Source organism: Hemiscyllium ocellatum, chromosome 7, assembly GCF_020745735.1.
Source record: "Hemiscyllium ocellatum isolate sHemOce1 chromosome 7, sHemOce1.pat.X.cur, whole genome shotgun sequence".
NCBI classification, from domain to species: Eukaryota; Metazoa; Chordata; class Chondrichthyes; order Orectolobiformes; family Hemiscylliidae; genus Hemiscyllium; species Hemiscyllium ocellatum.
The window spans coordinates 115,535,086-115,558,778 of NC_083407.1; the positions used below are offsets into that span (position 1 = coordinate 115,535,086).

At 43.6% G+C, this 23,693-nt stretch overlaps 1 protein-coding gene across 1 annotated transcript in view; it reads left to right on the forward strand.

Annotated features, from left to right (window-relative positions):
* Positions 1 to 23,693, forward strand: part of cps1 (carbamoyl-phosphate synthase 1, mitochondrial) — a 183,387-nt gene that overhangs the window by 61,614 nt on the left and 98,080 nt on the right. Inside the window, exons 11-15 of the mRNA XM_060827706.1 lie at positions 10,446 to 10,523; positions 14,268 to 14,366; positions 16,088 to 16,183; positions 18,494 to 18,683; positions 23,146 to 23,303. Of these exons, the coding sequence (XP_060683689.1) occupies positions 10,446 to 10,523; positions 14,268 to 14,366; positions 16,088 to 16,183; positions 18,494 to 18,683; positions 23,146 to 23,303 (621 nt within the window). The remainder of the gene's footprint in view (positions 1 to 10,445; positions 10,524 to 14,267; positions 14,367 to 16,087; positions 16,184 to 18,493; positions 18,684 to 23,145; positions 23,304 to 23,693) is intronic.

Here is a 23,693-nt window from a genome sequence, read left to right on the forward strand (position 1 = left end):
TTAGTACGCTACAATACATTTGGCCCTAAGAATGCAAACATTCACACTGTAGTCTATTTTGGTCTGTTTTAACCCCTCCACCAAACGCCTCAGACTTCATTAAAATTGCAGCAATGCATCGGCAATTACATTCTCTCGCCCTGCCGTGTGTATAATTTTCAAATTGAATGGCTGCAATAATAAGCTTCATCTAAACAGTTTGGAATTGTTGTCCTTCAGTTCCTCCAAAATCTTTTAATGGGTTATAATCAGTATATTACAATTGTCTCAGACTCCGTATAAATGTTGAAATGTTGCAATGTGAACACAAAGCTCAAGGTTTCCTTCTCAATCATGGAATGTATTTGTTGATGATTATTTAATTTCCTGGAAGAATCCCCCTCATTATCATGCAAGATAATGGCACTGACACCCAAATCACTGGCATAGAGAGCCAGCTTGAATGGCTTTGCGTAACTAGGTGTGGCTCACACTTGGGCAGTGGTTAATACGGTTTTCAGGCCGTCAAATGCCTTCTGACGTTCACCCATCCACTGAAGTCTTCTGAAATTGTCATTGTCAGTCAGTGAAGCAACCACACTGCTAAAATTCAGTATGAACCTCTGAAAATCACTCATTCCCAAGAATCTTAGTGCTTCCCTCTCCGTCAATGGTACGCAATGGAAACTGCCAAGTAACCTTTGTTTTCACGTTCCGTGGGCCATCTTTCCATGTCTAATCGCATGGCCCAGGAACAGCTTGGGCTTTTGTGAGCTCGCTCTTAGCCAGTTTTATCAGCAAGCCTGCTTCCCAAAGTTAATTGAATAATTCTGATAGATGCTCCAAATGTTCCTTCCATGTGTGACTAAAAATCACCAGGTCATCAATGCACACTACACAGTGGGTAATCCAGAAATGATTTTGTTGGTTAATTTTTGAAATGTCGTTGGCACATTTTTCGTAGCATTTTTCATGACTTTAAACTGGTTAAGCCTATTTGATATCAAAAAAGCCAAAATTTCCTTATCTCTTTTGGATAAAGGTACCTGCCAGTATCCTCTGAGTAAGTCCAACTTAGAAATATAAGTTGCTTGTCTGACCTTCTCAATTTAGTCTTCCAAACGTGGAATAGGATAAGAATCAGAATGTGTAACTGCATTGACTTTGCAGTTGTCCATGCCTAATTGTTAGGAACCAACTGGTTTTGGCACCATTTCTATGGGTGAGCTCCATTCACTGCAAGTCACTTCGCTTATATTGTCCTTGACTGTGCATTCAGTCTCTCTTTGAAACTGTGCCAACTTGAGAGTTAAATCTATAAGGATGTTGCTTAATTATAATGGCATTTCCTACATCCACATCATGCTTGATTAGATTAGCACTTCCCAGTTTATTCTCACACATTTCCTCATGTGATTGTAATAATTTTTTCAGGTCTTTTTGGTTTTCTCCTGGAAGGTAACTCAGTAATTTATCCCAGTTTTTGAGAACTTCCTCATTGTCCCATTTAATTTGAGAAGTCAGAAACCTCTGTGGTGAATTGTTCACTCTGTTATAACACTAACATATATTCTCCTTTTGCTTTCCTTCCCTATGAAAATTCTTTTTGAGCATATTCACATTCAATTCATACGTTGTGAGATTTCTCTCTATTTGGTATTCTCACCAATTAGGAAAAAGTGAGGACTGCAGATGCTGGAGATCAGAATGGAAGAGTGTGGTGCTGGGTAAGCACAACCGGTCAGGCAGCGCCTGCGGAGCAGGAGAATTGACGTTTCAGGTGTAAACCTGAATGATGAAGGGCTCATGCCCAAAACGTTGATACTCCTACTCGTCGGATGCTGTCTGACCGGCTTTGCTTTTTCAGCACCACGCTCTTCGATTCTTATCAATTAATTCATCTCACTCAATTTCCTTTCAATTTGGTAAGGCCCACTACACCATGCTATTAAAGTTTCACCAACTTTATCTCCAATAGCAAAATTGCAAATTTTTGATTTCTTGTCTGCTTCCTGTTTCATCACATGCTGTCCTACTTCTCAATGCTGGCCAGCTGCCTCACCTGCTCTACTTAAACTTTCCCTAAAATGTGACATTTAGGCCAAATGTGTGTCCTCTGAACTCTGACTCACCAATTTCTCCTTAATGAATTTCAGTGGTTCTCTCACCTCCCGTCCAAAAACTGAATTTAGTTGATTTATTAGGAGCATCTATAATTGCAAAATATAGAAATGGAATTCCTTTATCTCAATCCTCTGGATAGTTCTGGCTATAAGTTGTCAACATGATCTTTCAACTCTGAGGCCACTGTTTTAATGCTCCCTGCAATTCTGGATGGTACACAGTGGATTTGAATTGTTTTATTCCTAAGCTGTCCATAATCTTCTTGAATAACGTTGTAAAATTTGGCCCCTGATCTGATTGTGACTCTGTGTTTAGTCTATCTAGTTAAAATTTGAGTAACGTTTCAACAATCCATTTAACCATGATATTGCATAATGGACTGGCCTCCGGAAATCTAGTGATCACGTCAATTGTGATGAACAAGTACTAGTTTTCCACTTTACTTTAGGTAAGGAACCTATGCAATCTATTAGGACCCTTGTAAAAGGTTATTGAAATGCAGGTGCTGGTTTTAGCACTGCCTGAAGTTTTCCGATTACCTGACATGAATGACATGTCTGCAAAGGTCAACACATCTTTTTGCAGTCAAGGTCAATATAAATGTTTTTGTATATTGGCTTGAGATTTTCTTACTCCCAAATGACCTAATAGTAATTTAAGAGCTACCCACAACACCTCCTTTCTGTAACCCTGCGGTTATAGAATTGCTCATTTCTTATCTGCCTGAATATGTGATGGTCTCCATTTTCTCATCAAGATGTTATTTTTAAAAAAGTAACAGTCTGGGATATGCTCAGATTCTTCAGGTATGTGTTTTGATATAACTGCTTTATTTTTCATCTTTCCAATACATTTCAGTTAATTTGTCTGAACTAAAAATATCCATCTTTTTCTCCACCTGTTCTTGTTTATTCTTTGACCATTTGATCAATCATAGTTTCTGATAATTGAGCTTCAACTTCCTTATCTTTTGATTTCTCCTCCTGTTTCAACCTGTGCCTTTATGACTTGTCACCACAGTTAGGAAAAATCCCAGAATCTGCGTCCTGTAACACCTCTGTTACCTGATTTTTCCACTGGCTTTTCAACCACACTAGGCATCACTGCCATCTGTGATTCAGCTATATCATTACCATGGATAAACTCTACCTTTTGGAACTGTGAATTTATTACTCCTACCACCATTTCACCACTTTGCACTGGACTCTCCAACCCTCACTTTTTATAATGGGACACTGCTCTTCTCACCATGAGTTCCACATATTGCCACCTTTTCTGCTATACTACTTCTGAATTACGCCATTTAAGATTATCTTGCCCCTGCATCTCTTAAAATTTTAATTTCTTTACCTGCTCCTCCTAGCATCTGTGAGTAAACCTTATCCTCACAAGTAAATTCTTTTGAAGAGACCAACCACTGATCAGGTTGTACACTTTTTTTTTTGCAGCTGCTTAGCTTTCACTGTGTTTTGCTTGATCACTACAACAAAACTCACTGGCTTACCTTGTTTTACCACACCTGCCTTCCCAGTGCTTTTTCTGAACTACCAACACTGTGACTTCATTTGGCATACTTTGTTGCAGTGAAAACACCTCAGCTTTTTCTCTTTCCCCTGTGGTAAGCTACCTTTTTCATCTTAAATGAGATTTCTTTTTCCCTTACCACCTGAGGGTTTCTCTTTTTATTCCCCCAATTTCTATCCCTGGCAGATTGAAATTGATGTCAGAAGATAGACTTTGACTTATGAACCAAATCCTAATCCTCCGCCATTTCAGCAGTTGATCTTCCAGTAGTAACTCTGCTTTTCAATGCCTTTATTCATTTATCAAAATTACTTGGTTTGATCCTTTCAAACTCAATCTATGTTTGACCAGGTTCTCTGCTCAATTACTGTTAGATTCCCGAAATGTTATCTGTGGGCTTCTGGTACTGGCTAATGCACTTTTCATGAGGGATTTTTCACCTCATTATACTCCTCAGATACCTCCTCTGGTAGTGATGCAAATACCTCCACAAGCTATGCCTACCAGTGGAAAGAGACATTCTTAGGGAAATGCACGACAGAAATATGGAGGTTGTTCAGGGAGCACTTGCTGATTGTGCTGGATAGGTTTGTCCCACTGAGGTAAGGAAGGGTTGGTAGGGTGAAGGAACCTTGGATGATGAGATGTGGAAGACCTAGTCAAGACGAAGAAGGAAGCTTACTTAAGGTTGAGGAAGCAAGGATCAGACAGGGCTCTAGAGGGTTACAAGGTAGCCAGGAAAGAACTGGTGGGTACACAGTGGTTAGCACTGCTGCCTCACTGTGCCAGAGACTTGGGATCAATTCCCGCCTTAGGCAACTGTCTGTGTGGAGTTTGCACATTCTCCCCGTGTCTGCGTGAGTTTCCTCTGGGTGCTCTGGTTTCTTCCCACAGTCCAAAAAATGTGCAGGTCAGGTGAATTGGCCGTGCTAAATTGCCCGTAGTGTTAGGGGTAAATGTAGGGGAATGGGTGTGTGTGGGTTGCGCTTCAGCGGGTCGGTGTGGACTTGTTGGGCCGAAGGGCCTGTTTCCACACTGTAAGTAATCATAAATAAAACAACTTTGTTTGGATCATTCAATACCCACGTGGTCACCGGCTGTTTCATTTTGTTTCAACTGAAATGAAACTGGCTTCTACATTCTTCTTGTCAGCTTATGCAATGCTTGGATATATTTAAACAGATCCACCAAGCCTTTGGCTACAATGGGGTTGCACTCAATCACTCTCCTCATCATTCGCTCCTATTTTTCACCTCTACCGTACCATTTTAAGAAGACTGTGACATTTCGGTTCTAACCTCATGTTCAAAAACTCTCTCCCCCTTTCTTCTCTCTCTTCCTACCTTTCTTCTATCTCTTTATCTCCCTTTCTTCTGCCAGGACCTTCCTCTCCTTTTTCTTCTTCCTCTGCTTTCAATCGTAATTCAAATGGTGTCATTTTCTTTTGTTTCTTTCTGTATTGCTAGGTCCATTCTTTCCTTTTCTTTTGCCTCTGATTCCAGCTGCTTCATTTGCAATTGAATTTTAGCCATTTTCAAAGATTCCAGTGGCATTCCTGGCAATTGTAAATGCAGCATGATTGCCCCAATTATCTTCCCTTTCATAACAGACACCGGTAAACCAGAGGTTTTGTCAACTTGTTTGCCAATTCCAAAAGCTTTGCCTTTCTCACTTATTGTAAGATTCCTGAAGTGACTGTGGAAGAGGTTAACATAAAACCAAGAGTGGGGGAGGAGATGAAGGTGATAGGTCAGGGAGGAGAGGGTGGAGTGGATAGGTGGACCACTCCACCCTCTCCTCCCTGACTTATCACCTTCTGCTCCCCCACTCACCTATTGTACTCTATGCTACTCTCTCCCCACCCACGCCCTCCCCTAGCTTATCTCTCCACGCTTCAGGCTCACTGCCTTTATTCCTGATGAAGGGCTTTTGCCCGAAACGTCGATTTCGTTGCTCGTTGGATGCTGCCTGAACTGCTGTGCTCTTCCAGCACCACTGATCCAGAATCTGGTTTCCAGCATCTGCAGTCATTGTTTTTACCACCTAAAATAAAACCAAGACAAGTAAAACAAGATAGACCGGTTCAAAGCAAGGTATGTGTGGAGCAGCACTGACCACACATTGTTTCATGTAAAAGCTAGGTGTTGAGCAGTTAGACATGTAACTTACCACAACTTGTCCCAAACTGCTCCAAACTGTTTTGAACCTATTTGTCTTTTTAAAATTGTCTTTGTTTTATTTTAACCCCATCCACAACTTCTTCCAATCCACAAGAAAATCTTAGTGACTCAAGGAGCCATTATCGCACAAGGCACATCCTGTTTAAACCAACCAAATTCAACACCCAAAATAAAACCCAACAGAAGGACAGCATGGTGGCTCAGTGGTTAGCACTGCTGCTTCACAGCACCAGGGTCCCAGGTTCAATTCCCGCGTTGGACAACTTTCTGTGTGGAGTTTGCACATTCTCTCTGTCTGTGTGGGTTTCCTCCGGGTGCTCCGGTTTCCTCCCACAGTCCAAAGATGTGCAGGTCAGGTGAATTGGCCATCCTAAATTGTCCGTAGTGTTAGGTCTGTTAGTCAGAGGGAAATGGGTCTGGGTGGGTTATTCTTTGGAGGGTCGATGTGGACTTGTTGGCCCGAAGGGCCTGTTTCCACACTGTAGGGAATCTAATCTCTAATCACCACTTGCTGCCTTTGAGTCTAACAATCCTTAACCCAACCTGGATTTAGAGAATTTGATCCCAGCAAGAGACCCCAAATTGTTATGGACTAGAGCAGACCCTCTCAAAATATATTACAATAACCAAGACCCATTTCCTTACTTTAAAGGCAAATGCCTCTGCAATTCAATTGGTCAAACTACCAGATCAGAAGCAAAATATTCTTCATTCATGCACTGTAGTCAAAATACAACAGAAGTAAGAGGAAATTGGAGTAACTTAACTCTTTTGAAAAACTTAGCACAATAACAGAATTTACATAGATTTGGAAAGATAAAGACTGGTTGGGGGTAGTTAGCATGGATTTGTGCGTGGTAAATCATGTCTCACTAACTTGATTTTTGAAGAAGTGACAAAGAAGACTTGTGAATGTTGGACGTTGTCTGCTTCAGTAGAGTGTTTGACAAGGTTCAACATGGTAGACTGGTTTGCAAGGTTAAATTCCATTGGAATGCAGGGAGAGCTAGCCATTTAGATAACAACTTGGCTTGAAGGTAGGAGAGAGGGTGGTGGTGTCAGGTTGCTTGTCAGAGTGGAGGCCTGTGATCACTGGTGTGCTGGATCCATTGCTTCTTGTCGTTAATAAAAAATTATTTGGATATGAGCATAGGAGGTATGATCAGTAAGTTTGCAGATGGTGGCTCAGTGGTTAGCACTGCTGCTTCACAGCGCCAGGGACCTGGGTTCAATTCCAACCTCAGGCAACTGGCTGTGTGGAGTTTGCACATTCTCCTGTGTCTGTGTGGGTTTCTTCCAGGTGCTCCATTTTCCTCCCATAATCCAAGATGTGCAGGTAAGGTGAATATCACGCTAAATTGCCCATTCTGTGCAGGGGTGTATAGGTTAGGTGCATTAGTCAGGGGTAAACATAGAGTAACAGGGTAAGGGAATGGGTGGGTTACTCAGCGGCTCGCTGTGGACCTGTTGGGCCAAAACGCCGAGGGATTCTATGATTCGACGATGACACCTAAGTTGGTGGTGTAGTGGATGGTGAATAAGGTTACCTCAGAGTACAATGGGACCTTGATTAATTGGGCAAATGGACCAGGAAGCGGCAGGTGGAGTTTGACTTAGACCAATGCAAAGTGCTGCATTTTGGTAGGGCATGGCAGGGCAGGAATTATACACTGTGAAGTATTGCCGAACAGAGAGATGTTGGGGTGTAGGTTCATAGTTCCTTGAAATCAGGGTTGCAAATAGGCAGGGTGGTGAAGAAGGCATTTGGTGTGCTTGCCATTATTAGTCAGTGCATTGAATATCAGAGTTGGGAGGTCATGGTACGTTTGTACAGGATATTGGTTAGGCCACTTCTGGAATACCGCGTTCAGTTCTGGTTTACCTGATGTAGGAAAGATCTTGTGAAACTTGAAAGGATGTTGCCGGGATTTGAAGATTTGACCTGGAGGAAGAGGCTGTAAAGGCTGGGGATTTTTTTCCCCTGTACCATTACATGTTGAAGGGTGACTTTATAGAGGTTTATAAAATCATGAGGGTCATGGATAAGGTGAATAGCCAAGGACTTTTTCTCATGGTAGGGGAGTCCAAAACTAGAGGGTGTAGTTTAAGCTGAGAAGGGAAAGATTGAAAAAGGACCTAAGAGGTAACTTTTTCCTGCAGAGAGTGATGTGTGTATGGAAATAACATTTTCAAAGGCTTTTGGATAGGAAAGGTTTTGAGGGATGTGGGTCAAATGCTGGCAACTGCAATTGGATTGTCAAGGCATCTGGTCAACTCAGAGGAGTTGTACCGTGGGTCCGCTTCTGTGCTGTACAACTCTGTGACCGTATCACTCTGTATAACTTCAATATTACCTTCTTGCTGTTATACTCTAAGCTGTGGACTGAAAGCAAATATCCCACATAGAATCATAGAGATGTACAGCATGGAAACAGACCCTTCAGTCCAACCCGTCCATGCCGACCAGATATCCCAACCCAATCTAGTCCCATCTGCCAGCACCCGGCCCATATCCCTCCAAACCCTTCCTATTCATATACCCATCCAAATGGCCTTTAAATATTGCAATTGTACCAGCCTCCACCACTTCCTCTGGCAGCTCATTCAATACACGTACCACCCTCTGAGTGGAAAGGTTGCTTTTTATCTCTTACCCCTCTCACCCTAAACCTATGCCCTCTAGTTCTGGACTCCACCACCGCCAACACCTCCCCCTCCCACTTCCCAAAATCCCAGGGAAAGGACTTTGTCTATTTATCCTATCCATCCCCCTCATGATTGCATAAACTTCTATAAGGTCACCCCTCAGTCTCCGATGCTCCAGGGCAAAAAACCCTGGCTTATTCAATCTTTCCCTGTAGCTCCAACCCTGGCAACATCCTTGTAAACCTTTTCTGAATGCTTTCAAATTTCACAACATCTTCCTGATAGGAAGGAGACCAGAATTGTACGCAATATTCCAACAGTGAGCTAGCCAATGCCCTGTACAGCCGCAACATGACTTCTCAATTCCTCTACTCAATATTCTGACCAATAAACGAAAGCATACCAAATGCCGCCTTCACTATCCTATCGAAGGATATGGTCGTGGAAATAGTGGATGCATTGGTGATCATTTTCCAGTGTTCTGTAGAACGTAGAAGAGTTCCAATGGATTGGAGGTAGCTAATGGAACTCCACTCTCTCAAAGAGGTGGGGGAGAGAAAATGTGGAATTACAGACCAGTTAGCCTGACATCAGTGGTGGGGAAAGTACTGGGGTGATCATAAAGGATGTAATAACCAAACATTTGGAGTACGGTGACAGAGTTGGTCTAAGTCAGCATGGATTCACTAAAGGGAAATCGTGCTTGCCAAATCTTCTGGAATGTTTTGATGATGTGACCAGAGTGTGGTATCAGTAGATGTTATGTATTTGGACTTCCAAAAGGCTTTTAACAAGATTCCACACAAGAGATTAGTAAGCAAAATTAAAGCTCATTGTGTTAGAGGTAATGTATAGACGTGGATAGAGAACTGTTTGGCAGACTGGAAGCCGAGAGTTGAAATAACCGGACCCTTTTCGAGTGGCAGGCAGTGATGAGTGGGGTGCTGCAGGGTTCAGTGCTGGGACCTCAGCTGTTTACCATTCATATTGGATGAAGGAATTGAATGCAATTTCTCCAAATTTGCAGTTGGCGCTAAGCTGATTGGCTGTGAGGAGAATGCTAAGCAGCTGCAGGGTGTCTTGGACAGACTGGCTGAGTGGGCACAGACTTTGGCAAATGCAATATAATGTGGACATGCGAAATGATCCACTTTGGTTACAAAAGCAGGAAGGTGGATTACTAACTGAATGGTGGCAGTTTAGGAAAAGGTGAGGTGCAGTGTGAGTGTCATGGTGGAGTATTGCTGAAGGTTGGCATGCAGGTGAGCAGACAGTGAGGAAACCTAATGGTATGCTGGCCTTCCGAGCAAGAAGATTTGAGTATTGGAGTAAAGGTGTTTTGCTACAGTTATCCTGGGCCTTGGTAAAGCTACACCTTGGGTATTGTGTGTGGTTTTCTTCTGCCAGTTTGAAGAAGTCTTGATATTGAGGGAATCCAGCAAAGCTTCGCGAGACTGATTCCTGGGAAGGCAGGACTGAACGTATGAGGAAAGTCTGGTTTGTACTCGTTGAAATTTAGAAGAATGAGGGGTAATCTCCTAGAAACCTATAAAATCTTGATGGGACTGGACAGGCAAGGTACGGGAAGAATGTTCCTGATGTTGGGGAAGTCCAGAACAAGGTGTCATAGCCTAAAGAATAAGGGGTAAGCCATTCAGGACTGAGAGGAGGAAGAATTTCTTCACTTGGTGAGTTGTGAACCTGTGGAATTCTCTCCCACAGGAGGCTGTTGGGATATATTCTGTCGATATATTCAAGAGGGAACTGGACATGGCCCTTGTGGCTAAAGGGACCAAGGGGTATGGGGAAGAGGTTAAGGTTGGGATATTGAGATTTCATGCTGTCAGCTGTGTCATATTAAATGGCGGTGCAGGCTCGACGGCCTACTCCTGCATTGCACCGAGTTTCTATGTGTATATTCATGGCTTGTCATGAACTGGGAACGTGCAGCTTTTCCATGAGAAAAGTAAAAAATGAATTCTTCCATTTCAGGGAATCGTCCATGAGAGCAAACCGATTTTTACAGCACAGTTCCACCCGGAAGCGAAGGGAGGACCGACAGATACTGAAGTAAGTGCAACCACTTTCCACTCAAAACCCAGAGAAGGGGTAACTCTAAAATTGCAGAGCTTCTGTCAAAAATATTCTGCAAGAGTGCAGGTGGCACAGTGGTTAGCACTGCTGCTTCACAGTGCCAGAGACCTGGGTTCAATTCCTGCCTCAGGCAACTATCTTTGTGGAGTTTGCACGTTTCCTCTGGGTGCTCCAGTTTCCTCCCACAGTCCAAAAATGTGCAGATTAGCTGAATTGGCCTTGCTAAAATTGCCCGTAGTGTTAGTTGAAGGGGTAAATGTAGGGGAATGAGCCCGGGTGGGTTGCTCTTCGGCGGGTCAGAGTTTCCATGCTATAAGTAATCTCATCTAATTAGGTGTTGAATTTGTTTGATCCTGTACAGAGCAAGAGTCAGATATTGAGCTGAAATCTGTGCGTTCTCAGAGCATATTTAAATTAGGCGAGAATCCATACCACTTAGGGACTTCCACTTTCACTTCATTGTCGATGTCAACAGATATACACTGGGTGTGACATCCTTCTGATGCTGAGGAAAAATGGAGCTGCCTAAGGGGAGATGCAGTCTGTCACAGCTTAACACTGGGATGCAGTACCAACTTGTGTCTCTGTCTCTCTGACACTCCATGTTTGTCTGTCTGATGTTCCACGTTTGTCTCTCTCTAACGCTCCATGTCTCAGTCTCTCACTGACACTCCATGGTTGGGTGGGGAATTTGCCCTACCCATCACTTGCTGATGGGAACATGCCTGCGACCCAGTGGAATTGGAACCTGGGGAAGGGAACAAGGATGCAAACAAAAGAACTGAAATGTTGGAAGCAAATGTGGAAAGCAGGAAAACAAAACTAGCAAAAATAACATATATGGGAGCATACTGCAAAATAAACTAGAACGTAAATAAGGTTTGATGTAAAGGCTTTGTGCCTGAGTGCACATAATGCACAGAGCATTTGCACTAAGGTAGATGAATTAGAAGTTCAAATATGTATAAATGGTTATGATATAGGTGCCAATATAGAATCATGATTGCAGGGTGATTCAGGATATATATTGAATATCCAAGGGTATTCATTTATGGAAGATGAGAAACCATGGGTTAGGAAATAATGCAGTATGGTTAATAAAGGAGAGAATCTGTCCAATAAGATGATGAAGGAGATTTGGCTCAGAAAATCTTGATTTGAAATCTATATGGGTACGAGGAGTCAGAAATTTTGGGAGTTATTGAAACACCTTACAAACAGTAGTGAGGCAAGACCTTAAACAAGAAATCAGAGATGTATGCAATAAGGGTATGACTGTAATCATGGGTGACTTTATTTTACATATTGATCTGACAACCCGCATTAGCAGTGGTATTTTACAAGAACATTTCCTGAAATTTGTCATAATTTTTTCAACCAATACATTGAGGAACCAGCCAGCAAACAGGCTATTCTGTACTGTGCAATGAGAGTGGATTAATGAGCAATCTTATTGTGTAGGTCCCTTGGTGAAGAGCGAGCATAATGTGATAAAATTGAGGTAGAGAGTGAAGTTTTTGAATCTAAAACCAGGGTGCAGAATCTAAATAGAGGGAATTACAAGGTATGAGGCACAAATTGGTAGGGATGGACTGGGGAACCTTACTGCAGGGACTGATGGTAGATAGGCAATAGTTCATATTTCAAGAACCTGGGCAAGAGCTACAATAATTATTCGTTCCGGTCTGATGCAAAAGAAAAGAAGAATGTTGGCTCAACCAAGGGTGATAAAAGAAATTATGAATAATATTCGATCCAAAGTGCAGAGATACAAAATTGCCAGATAAAGCAGCAAGCCTGATGATCTGGAGCATTTTAAAAGTCAGCAAAAGAGAACAGCATAAGTTTGATCAAGAAGGGCAAAATAGAGTATGAGAAGTAAAATTACAGGGAACCTAGAAACTGACCATAAAAGCCTCTGTTAATATGTGAAGAGAAAAAGATTAGTAAAGGTGAATATCTTAGAGTTGGAAGCCAGAAAAGCAATAATGGGGGATTGGAGAAATTACCAAGAATTTAACTTTAGTTCCCTCTTCAGAAAGTGGGTACCAATTACCTCCTAGAAATGTTAGGGAGCCAAGAGTCTAGTGAGAGGAAGGATGTCAGTATTACTAAGAAAATAGTGCTTGGGAACTTAATTGGGTTAAAGGCTGTCATATCACCAGGACTTGATAAACTGCATCTCCGAGTACGTCCGAGGATGAGGCCCAGAAAAATTGGATGTTTTGGGGCTCGTCTTCTAAAACTTATAAGACATAAGATCAGTTTCTATTCAATTCGAGGGTGTAAATGTCAAATGCAAATACAGAAGTATAGTCCAGTTAACCTAGTGTCAGTAGCGAGGCAAAATGCTAGGATCTGTTTTCAAAGACATGATATCGGACCATTTGGAAAGCATTATCTGGATTGCACAAAGCCAGCATGAAGAATGAATCGTGCTTATCAAACCTTTGAAGGATGTAATGAGTAGAATAGATAAAGGAGAATAGATGTGTATTTTGGATTTTCAGAAGATAATAATAAGAACTCACGAAAGAATTTGGTAGTAAAGTTAACGCACATGGGATAAAGGGGTAAAATGTTGTCATGGATTTAGAATTCGTTGAAAACTGCATGTAGCTTTCAACTTAGAGGAGGATATACTTGCCGTAGAAGAAGTGCAGCAGAGATTCTCTAGGTTGATACTGATGATGGCAGGACTGTAATATAAGGAGAAATTGGTTCTACTGGGCCTGTATTCACTAGAGTTTAGAAGGATGAGATGGGATCTGGTTGGAACGTGTAAAATTCTAACAGGTCCGGACAGACGAGATGCAGGAAGGATGTTTTCCTTGGTTTGGGAGTCTAGAACTGAGGAAACAATTCCAGAATAAAGGGTAAACCATTTAGAATTGAGATGAGTAACAACGTCTTCACTCAAAGAGTAATGAGTGTGTGGAATTCGCTACCACAGAAAGCTTAATATATTCAAGAAGGAGACCGATAAGTCTTAGATTTTAAAGGCATCAAGGGGAGAAGGTGAAAATATGACATCGAGAGAGAGGGTTAGGCATGATTGCATTGAATAATTTGAGCAGGGCTGAATGGCCTCTTCCTGCTCCTAGTTTCTATGTTTCTAAGCCTGTGGGAAGCTGAAAGGCTCACAGCATCTAAGAGTGAATTACTGTAGATGCTGGAATCTGAACTGAAAACAGAAGATGCTGGAGATCACAGCAGGTGAGACAGCATCCAAGGAGAGAAAGCAAGCTAATGTTGAGCTCACAGGATCTGTTTGATGTCACTCTGCCTCCAGCCCTTCCTATACGGAATCTAACATATTTTATTCGTTATTCAAGACAAAATAAGTTGGCATTTGATTAAAAATAAGTTGATGGATAAATGAGATGTTACAAATTGATAAGGTCGGTGCTGCTTGATGATAATCATTGTGTTCTGTAATGGGGAGAATTGCTGAGGCCTGTTTGGTTGATATTGGGACTTCTGAAAGGGGGACATCTGTAGTATTATGGAGTAAGAACAGGGAAATGCGACTCTTAGGTTCACCGATTCCAGGGGAGGCAGGATGGGCTGAATGGCCTTCTTTTGAGGGGTGCACCAGAAAACTGTCTCTTTAGTCGCAGCCTGTTTGAATCCTTACCCCAGTGTGTCTCAGGAAGCACTTTGCACAGAGATGAAGAAGGAAACTCTGTTAATAATCACCATCTCTTTTTTTTTTCCCAGTTCCTGTTTGATGCTTTTATTTCGCTGATAAAGAAAGGGAAAGGAACCAGCATTGCCTCGGTTATGCCTGCAGTCCCTCCACCACCAAAGAGGCTTCAGGTTTGACTTTTTATCTTCAGCGTCATACAGGCATAGAGATCTACAGCATAGAAAAAGGCCCTTCGGCCCATTGAGTCTACTTTGGTCAATAGCAGCCATCTAAATACTTCTTAAATGTTATGAGGCTTTCTGCCTCTGACACCCTGACAGGCAGTGAGTTCCAGATTCCTACCACCCTCTGAGTTTCAAAAAGACTATTCCTCATATTTCCTGTAAACCTTCTGCTGCTTTCCTTAAATCGATGATCCTGGTCATTGATCCCTTTGTCAAGGGGAAAAGTCTTTTCCTGTCTACCCTATCAATGCGCTTCATAATTTTATATGTCTCAATCAAGCCCTCTGTCCTCTGCTTTAAGCAAAACAATTCCAGTCTGTCCAATCTCCCTTCATATCTGAAAATCTCCAGACCGTGCAACATCCTGGTAAATCTCCTCTGCACCTTCTTCAGTGCTTACACATTCCTCCTATAATGTAGATTCCAGAACAGCGCACAATGGCTGTGGCCTAACCAACATTTTATACAGCTCCAGCAGAACTTTCCTGCACTTAAACTCTGTTTTAGCTAATGAAGGCAAGAATCCCACATGCCATCTTAACCACCTTTATCCACCTGGCTTGATACCTTAAGGGACTGGTGTACATGCACACCTACGTCTCTCTGATCCTTCCTCTGGTGCTTCCCAGGGACATCCATTTATCATGTAATCCTTGGGTCTGTTCGAAGTCTGTCACTTAGCACAGTGATAGGTTCTCAGTGTGAGGGTGGGATCCCACAAGGACTGTGCAGAGGTCACTCCTACTGATACTGTCACAGATTGACAGTCGACAGATTTGTGAGGATGATGTCACGCATGTTTTTCTCTCATCACTGCCTCCAATCCATCTCGGAGCTATGCCTTTTAGGACTTGACCAACTCAGACAGAGGTGCTGCTGCCACTCTTGATGGTGGACACTGTAATCCCCACACAGATTATATTCTGCACCTTTGCCATTCTCAGTGCTTCCTACGAGTGATGTCATGGCTTGCTGAGACTTAACTACTCTTACCACACTGCAAACATTTTATCGCCTTCTGCTCAAACTCATTTTTGCATCTCAGTACAGCGAAGAATGTTGAAACCTAACTGAATGCATGTCTTTTTAGTCAGAGTGGGCAGGGTCTCACAACTGTACACAGTGTTGGTTGCAACACAGTGTGGGGTCATTGTCTGCAGCTCAGCAGAGACCTCGTTGTGCATCCTGCAGAGAGACCCCAGTCTGCCCGCTACAGAGAGACCCTGGTCTGGGAGGATTAGGGTGAGCAAAGTTCATTACAATGATCCCATAAAATCTCAGAAATTATGGGGACAAATTGTATAGATCATTGCTGCACCCTCTTCTGTACGGAAGTCATCTGTTTGAGGTGTTCAATGTTGTTTAAAGGTTTGATGGTACAGAGAGAAAACAAACTTTTTCTGGGCATTCTGAACAACAGGGTGAATCCTCAGCATTCAAGCTCAGCTGCTCAGGCTGGTGTCAGGAATCACATCTCCATGAACCAGGATCCTGGCATTCTCTTCCTCCCAAAAGCCACTGCGCTCGAACATCTTTTGAGAATTTTCCAGTGGAGTCTGCCTGATAATTGTGTGATTTTAGTGGTTAAGTGTTGTAGTTAACTACATAATGAAGCAGCGTGGAGGGGCTGATGGGCTACTTTGTCACTGTTGTTCTGCTGGTTTCAGGTGTCGAAGGTTTTGGTCTTGGGTTCAGGAGGCCTCTCGATTGGCCAGGCTGGCGAATTTGATTACTCTGGATCGCAGGCGGTTAAAGCTTTAAAGGTGAGTTATGGAGGTTTGTACTTGCTGTCTTGAACGCAGTACTGTCTGCCTGTCCTCCCACTCCTCCGATATCTGGTCCAGGAGACTGTTTCCAGTGACACCTCCCCAGCCATGAGGATATCCTTCATTGGGTCCTCACTAAGGCCCAAAGAGCCCGATTGCTCTTCGGGCAGATTCCAACAGTGTTACCCTCTTTAAAATCACTCCTTTTCGAGTTGGTGATTTTTTCCAACCAGATTTCCAAGTCCAGATTGTCCTGAACTGGAGGAAATCAGGAAGGAGTCCACTAGGCACCCAGGACTCATCCTTTACCTTTATAGCACTTGCTGCTGGATTCCAGGATTCATGTTGGTTAAAGGTCCCAAAGATGCATTGACAGTGACTGAGGAAAGGTGTATAAGGAGAGTGGAGGTAAGGTTGGGAAGGAGCAAGGTAGATGTGGGGGAATAGAGTGTTGGGGTGATGGGGGGGCGGGGGGTGCAGAGGAATGGTGGCAGGGAGCTGCATTGGTAATGGGTGTAGGATGTTTCTTTAGAGGGGGTCAGGCACCAGATGGGTGAAGGGATCGGGTGGCAGGTGGGTGGTGGGATGGGGTTTCAGGTAGAGTGTGGAGGGGGGGAGGCGGTGCGGGTAGCCAGGTTGCTGGCATAGAGACAGGTGTCTGATCCAGGGAGCTATGATTGGACAAAGACAATGTTAGATCAGTCGGTCTGAGCCGTATCAGGGCAGTATCAGTGGTCAAGGGTTGGGGCAGTGTTGGAGACCAGGTGGTGTTGGGTTCAAGGTCATGATGAGGTCAGAGGTCAGGACAGTGTCAAGTTTGGGGGTCAGGGGTCGAAGTCTGGGCACTATCGGGTTGGGACGGTGACAGAATGTTGCGTGTTGAGGATTGCAGGGATGCAGTAGATTGGTGAGTTGGTGCTTCAGTTTAACAGTTATCCAGGAGTTAGAGCAGGCTTTTTTTTAATCCTCTAACCTTTCTTGGGGAACTGTTGTGGTTAAATGAGTCGGCCCCTCCTAAATTCCCAAACTTTAATGGACTCTTCCGAGGGTTCCAGATGCAGGGAAATTGCCTCTCGTTAAATACAATTCCCAGGAAATTTCTTAGTCTACTGTGTCAGGAGTTCTTCAGGGTTCTCATTCACAGCTCCAGTCTAATCTTGACTACCTGGGCCTGGCATTGACCAATATCATTCCATGTGCACTCCCTCTTCTATACATCTTGGAGAGTGGGACTCCCTCCCGAAACCTCTCTGCCTCTCTGTCCTTACATTATAGTGTTCCTTAAAGTCTGCCAGTTTGACCAAGCTTCAATACGCAGTCTCAGAATCTTACATGAATCATTTTTGCATGGCTTGTGAAGTGTTCATATGTCGGAGGTGCTATATCGTGGACAAATTATTGAAGTGTCTGGATACTGGGCAGAGTCTCTGTCTGATGCCCTGTCCCCTGTGCTCAGCATTGGCTCAGTCAGCTCACACCAGACAGTGCACTGAGAAGTGGTCACTTCTTCACAAGGGAGGCTCTAATGCAGGGCAGTGATGGATGTTTCTGTCCATCACCTGGGCAGCTGCTCACCATCTTGACTTGGAAATATATCACCATTCCTTCAGTATCACTGGGTCAGAATCCTGGAATTCCCTTCCTTAAGGGCATTGTGAGCCTGTGAACTGCAACAGTTAAGGAGGCAGCTCGCCACTACATTCTCAAAGGCAACAAAGGACAGGTAATAAATGCTGGCCAGCCTCCCACAAGTGAGGAAAACAAAAATTGTGGAACCCATCAAACAGGATCCCTGTCAAACAGGTCCCCCTTCAGGTACTGTCCCCATCAAAAACACCCAGGACAGGTTCAGCACAAGGTTCGTTACGATGTAAAGCTACCTCTACATTGTCATCGTCGCTCTGTGTTGTTGTCCACATGGTATTCATAGCTTTGTAGTAATTGAAGCAGGGATAGGCCTTTTGGCCCATCGCGTCTGGTCCTACATTCATTAAGATCATGGCTGATCAATCTATCGTCTCCGCAGTCTACATAACCCTTCACTCACCTACCAAGTAGAAACCCATTATACTGTGACTTGAATACATTTAGTGAAGCTGCCTCTACTGCTTCCTTGGGTAGAGAATTCCATAGATTCACTACTCTCTGGGAAAAGCAGTTCTGGGCTAAAGCAACAGCTGAAGTATATGGTCATCTATGAAAGGGTAGCTGACTCTGTGGATTGTGGAACATATAGTGTATCTGTGGAGAGTGGAGTTTGTTTAGTGGAGCGTGGATTCTTACCGTCTGCACTGCTGTTACCTTTAGGAAGAAAATATAAAAACTGTTTTGATGAACCCAAACATCGCCTCAGTGCAGACCAACGAAGTGGGCACCAAACAAGCGGACACAGTTTACTTCTTACCCGTCACCCCAGAGTTTGTGACTGACATTATTAAAACGGAACAGCCTGATGGGATACTGCTGTCGATGGGGGGTCAGACTGCTCTGAACTGCGGTGAGTTAATTAGCTTCAATTCCTCCGTTTATGTTGCTCCTGTTCTGTGAATTGTTTTATCTACTCTGCTGCTGTGGTGTGTTTGATTCCTGGCTCATTTTCAGCTTTGGTATCATGTTTACTTGGCTACTCCAAATATGTGAGGGTGAGACCCTGGTATTTGATTCTGTAGGAGCCGCATTCTGTTACCCAGTGTTCCATCACTCTCAGGAATCCAAGTTGAACTCAATGTAATGACAAGGGGAATGGTCTTGGTCAATTGTCCTTCCTTTCCCGCAGGGTGCTTAGTGTGGAAACTACTGCCTGTGTCCCCTCCACCATTTTAATACAGATTGGCTATTGACCTCAATCCCAACAGCCTTCAGTGCAAATATGGCGGCACTTACATTTTCCGGTAATTTTGTACTGCAGAAGCCAATTCCACAATGAATGCGACGGCAAATGTGCCTAAAATTCAATCTCTAAAACTCTGTCAGCGGAATCACTGCTTCACACGCAGAATTGAGAAGTTGTGATATCGTTGAGCAGCGTCGAGACACAGATACCTGAGACCACTTGGAATATGTGATGGTTATATGTTAATTCAGGGATGATTACTTAAACGCTTGACTGGGTGCCTAACTATAAAAAAGGAGATTCAAGTCATTAGTGACTGGGGTTGGCAGTGTGTGACTAAGAAATCAATCTCTGAGTGGAAATGTGTTTGCCTCGACTTTGTCAAGTATTTAACCTCAGATTTCCAACAATGAGGAAAAGTTGTATCGGCTGGACTAAAAACAGAAAATGCCGGAATGATTCTGCAAGTCAGGCAGCATCTATGGAGAGAGAAACCAAGTGAACTTGTGCTATTCTGCAGAATTGACTTGGAAACTGGAGGCTGAAGAGAGATTCGGGTGTGTCAAATGGAGATGGGTGTGGTCATCTTTTTGAACTACTCTATCTCCATAAGCAAAAAGATGATAGAGAGTCAGATTGACAGCGACCGATAGGGAGGTCGGGGGTATTGTTTTCATTCAGAAGGACCTAGAGCTTGCTACTTAAAAGGATGAGAGGCTTGGAAATCTGAATACTGTTTAGTTTGAAAAGCACGCCAACAGAATGACTGAACAGGGGCTGAAAAGCATGATGAGGCTCGAGTCTGTTTGTAGCAGAGACGAGGAGCTGAATGATTTCCTTTGTGTCCTTAATGTTTCTGTCATTCTCTCTCTCTCGCTGTCTCTCTCTTGCTGTCTCGCTATAGCTTCAGTCACCTGGACAAAAGGTTCCGCCAGTTATGTGAGGCTGGACCCCTTGCCTGCTGTAGATGTTATTGTTTGTCGCAAAGAGTAGGCAGGTGAAGCTTCAGTTACAAGGTCCACGTAACTTGCTATACCTATCTTTCATCTTCGCAGGAATGTGTGATCCTTGAGCTCTTATCATTTGAAATAGTCCTATATGCCCGATATGGATTTCCCCTCAAACAGCCACCTCCAATCAAAATTCTCTAGTTCCTGCCTAATATTGTTGTAGTTTGCCTTCCCCCAATTTAACAGCTTCACTCAGGGACTGCTGTTATCCCTATCTACGCTCCCCACACTAAACTTTCACTCACCCGGCCGGATTCACTGTTCAAAACCAGGTCCAAGTGTAACTCCTTCCCTGATTGGACTGTTTACATAGTGTGGCGAAAATGAGAACTGCAGATGTTTGAGATCAGAGTTGAGAGTGTGGTGCTGGAAAAGCACAGCAGGTCACGCAGCATCCGAGGAGCAGGAAAATCGACGTTTCGGGCAAAAAGCCCTGATGAAGGGCTTATGCCCGAAACGTTGATTTTCCTGCTCCTTGGTTGCTGCCTGACCCGCTGTGCTTTTCCAGCACCACACTCTCGACTGCTTACATACTGTGTTAAGAGGCCCTCCTGAATGGTCCCTACAAATGGTGCATTAGGGTAAGAAGCAAGAGATTCAGAGGGGATTTGGGGGAAAAAGGAATGTTTTCACTCAATGGCTGGTGGGAATCTGAAGCGCACTGATAGAGAATGCAGTAAAGGCTGGAAACTGTATAACCTTTTAAAAATTATTTGGATGAGTACTTCAGATATCATCACATTCAAGGAATCTGATGGCTACTACTAAGGTGAAGGTGCTGTGGAAGCTGAAAAGTCTGAAGGTGGATAAATCACCTGGACCTGATGGGCTACACCCATGGTTCTAAAAGAAATAGCTGAGAAGATTATAGAGGCATTGGTGGTTCTTTCAGGAATCACTGGAGTCAGAGAGGGTCCCAGCAATGGCAAATATAACAGCCCTATTTAAGAAGGGAGAGGCACAGAAGACAGGAAACGATACGCTGGTTAGCCTGACTTCTGTTGTTAGTAAGATTTTGGAGTCCATTATTAAGGATGAGATTGCGAAGTGCTTTGAAGTGCATTGTAAAATAGGACTGAGTCATAGGCATGGCGAGGGATGGTCATGCGTGAAAAATCTGTTAGATTTCTTTGAGGAGGTAATGGGCAAGTAAGACACAAGAGAACCATTGGCCTGATCTTGGATTTCGAGAAGGCATTTGACAAGGTGCTGCACAGGAGGCTGTTAAATCAGTTAACAGCCCATGATATTTGGAGCAATGTACAGGCGTTGATAGAAGACTAGCTGACTGGTAGAAAGCAGAGAATAGGGATAAAGAGGGTCTTTTCAAGGATGGCAGCTAGTGACGAATAAAGTTTCATGGGGTTCCATGTTAAGAACACAAATATTCATTTTGTACAGTAAAGATCTCTACAAAGGAACTGAAGCCATTGTTGCTAATTTTAAGATTTATCCATGTTAGTAGGCAGAATAGAGGTGTAGCCTAATTCTAAATGGGGAAAAGATTGTAAACCTGAAGCACAAAGGAACTTGGCAGTTGGGAAGGCAAATACAATTTATTTTAAAAGGGCCTCGAATATAAGAACAGAGATATACTGCTGAGGCAGTCTAAGGCTCTGGCCAGACTGTATTTGGAATATTTTGAGCAATTTTGTGGTCTGTCTAAGGAATGGTGAGCTGGCATTGGAGGGAGTCCAGAGGAGGTTTACAAGAATGATCCTAGGGATGAAGGACTTGTCATATAAAGAATAATTTGAGGATTCTGGGTCTGTCCTTTTTTTGTTTTTAAGATTAGATTCCCTACAGTATAGAAACAGGCCCTTTGGCCTAACAAGTCCACACTGAACTTTCGAAGAGTAACCCATCAGACCCATACTTCTGAATGATGCACCTAACACTATGAGACAATTTAGCGTGGTCAATTCACCTGACCTGCACATCTATGGAATGTGGGAGGAAACCCATGTAAACATGGGGAGAATGTGCAAACTCCACACAGACAGTCACTCGAGGCAGGAATCGAACCTGGATCCCTGGTGCTGTGAGGCTGCAGTGCTAACCACTGAGCCACCGTGCTTGATGGAGTTTGGAAGGATGCATGAGGATCAGATCGAAACTTTCAGAATACTGAGAGGCCTGGATAGATTGGGTGTGGAGGAAGTGTTTTCCACGACTGGGGAGAGACTTGGAGCCGAGGCCACAGCCTGAGAGAGATGGGACCACCCTTTAAAACTGAGGTGAAGAGGAATTTCTTAATGTGTGGAACTCATTGCTGCAGAAGGCTGTGGAGGCCAAGTCATTGAGTGTATTTAAGATTGAGATCGATCCCTTTACCAATCAATATCTAAGATTACGGGGAGAAGGCAGGAAAATGGGGTTGAGAAACAAATCAGCCATTGAGTAGTGGAGCAGTCTTGATGGGCTAAATTGCCTAATTCTGCTCTTATGTCCAATGGTCTTACTGTTTTCAATGTTGCCCATGCCCATCTGATTTACCCAGTCAGTAATCTCCTTTGATAATTCTCGTGTCCTTTTTGCACAGATCTCCATTATATCCCAATTTACACTCTGTCCCACACTGAATCAGTTCTTTTGGGACCTATAAACGACTCCAGCACTTAACTTCTTTTCATTGCTAACCCTTATTTTTAACCCAAACTGATTCCACGTCATTGTCTATTCCACCTTTCTCACATGTCACCACCAATCGTTACAAACAAAGCTATCCCAGCATCTTTCCTTTTTCCCTATTCTTCCTATACATTGAATACTGTGCCTATTATGTTTATGGTCACCCTGCGATCGGCTCTGTGTAATAGCTATAAGGTCATTTATTTCTGTGCTAGCAACTCAATATCTAATTACAAGCACTCTGTGCATTCAGGTAATCTTGTCCTTGCTCCCGCGTCTCTTTCTCCTCTCCCCAAGCCAGGACTCTCTCCGGCCCCTCGCTCCCAGGTCCTGGTCTCCACCTCTAGCTCTCTGAAGCTAAGCCTGTCTGTGGCCTCACTCTCTCCGAGCCCAGCGCCTTGCTCCCCAGCCACGGTCGTCTTATGAACAGATCATAAGTAGTTCTTGGACAGCAAGGATAACCCATTGAAAATTGCCTGTGGCAGGTGTGGAGCTGTACAAACAAGGAGTGCTGGAGAAGTATGGGGTCCAAGTACTGGGAACTCCAGTCACCTCGATCATGGCTACTGAAGACAGACAGCTTTTTGCAGACAAATTACTCGAGATCAATGAGAAAATAGCGCCAAGCTTTGCTGTGGAGTCGGTGAGTTACAGGAACACAACTGTTTAACCTTTTATAACACATGAGGTCAAATGTTTTCTCCCAGAGGGACTGAGAGTATTTTGGAACTCGCTTTCTGAAAAACTGAACGAAGCAGAATCCTTGAATGTTTATAAGGGAGAGGTAGACGTATTCTTCGTAATCAAGGGGTGTACAAGAGGTTATTTGGGGTCATTGGATGGGGATTTGAGGCTATAATGGTGTAGTTGGCTCGATGGGCTGAAAAGCCTCCAACTGCTCATGTTCTCCATCCTCAGTCTTGGTTCCTCTCCTGTGGGCTCCATTCCTGTATAGCCATCCTGCCCTCCCGCCCACATCAAGACCCTGCCTCCCCCCGGGACTCCCCTGGCCCTAGCCCCATCCCTTGGTTTT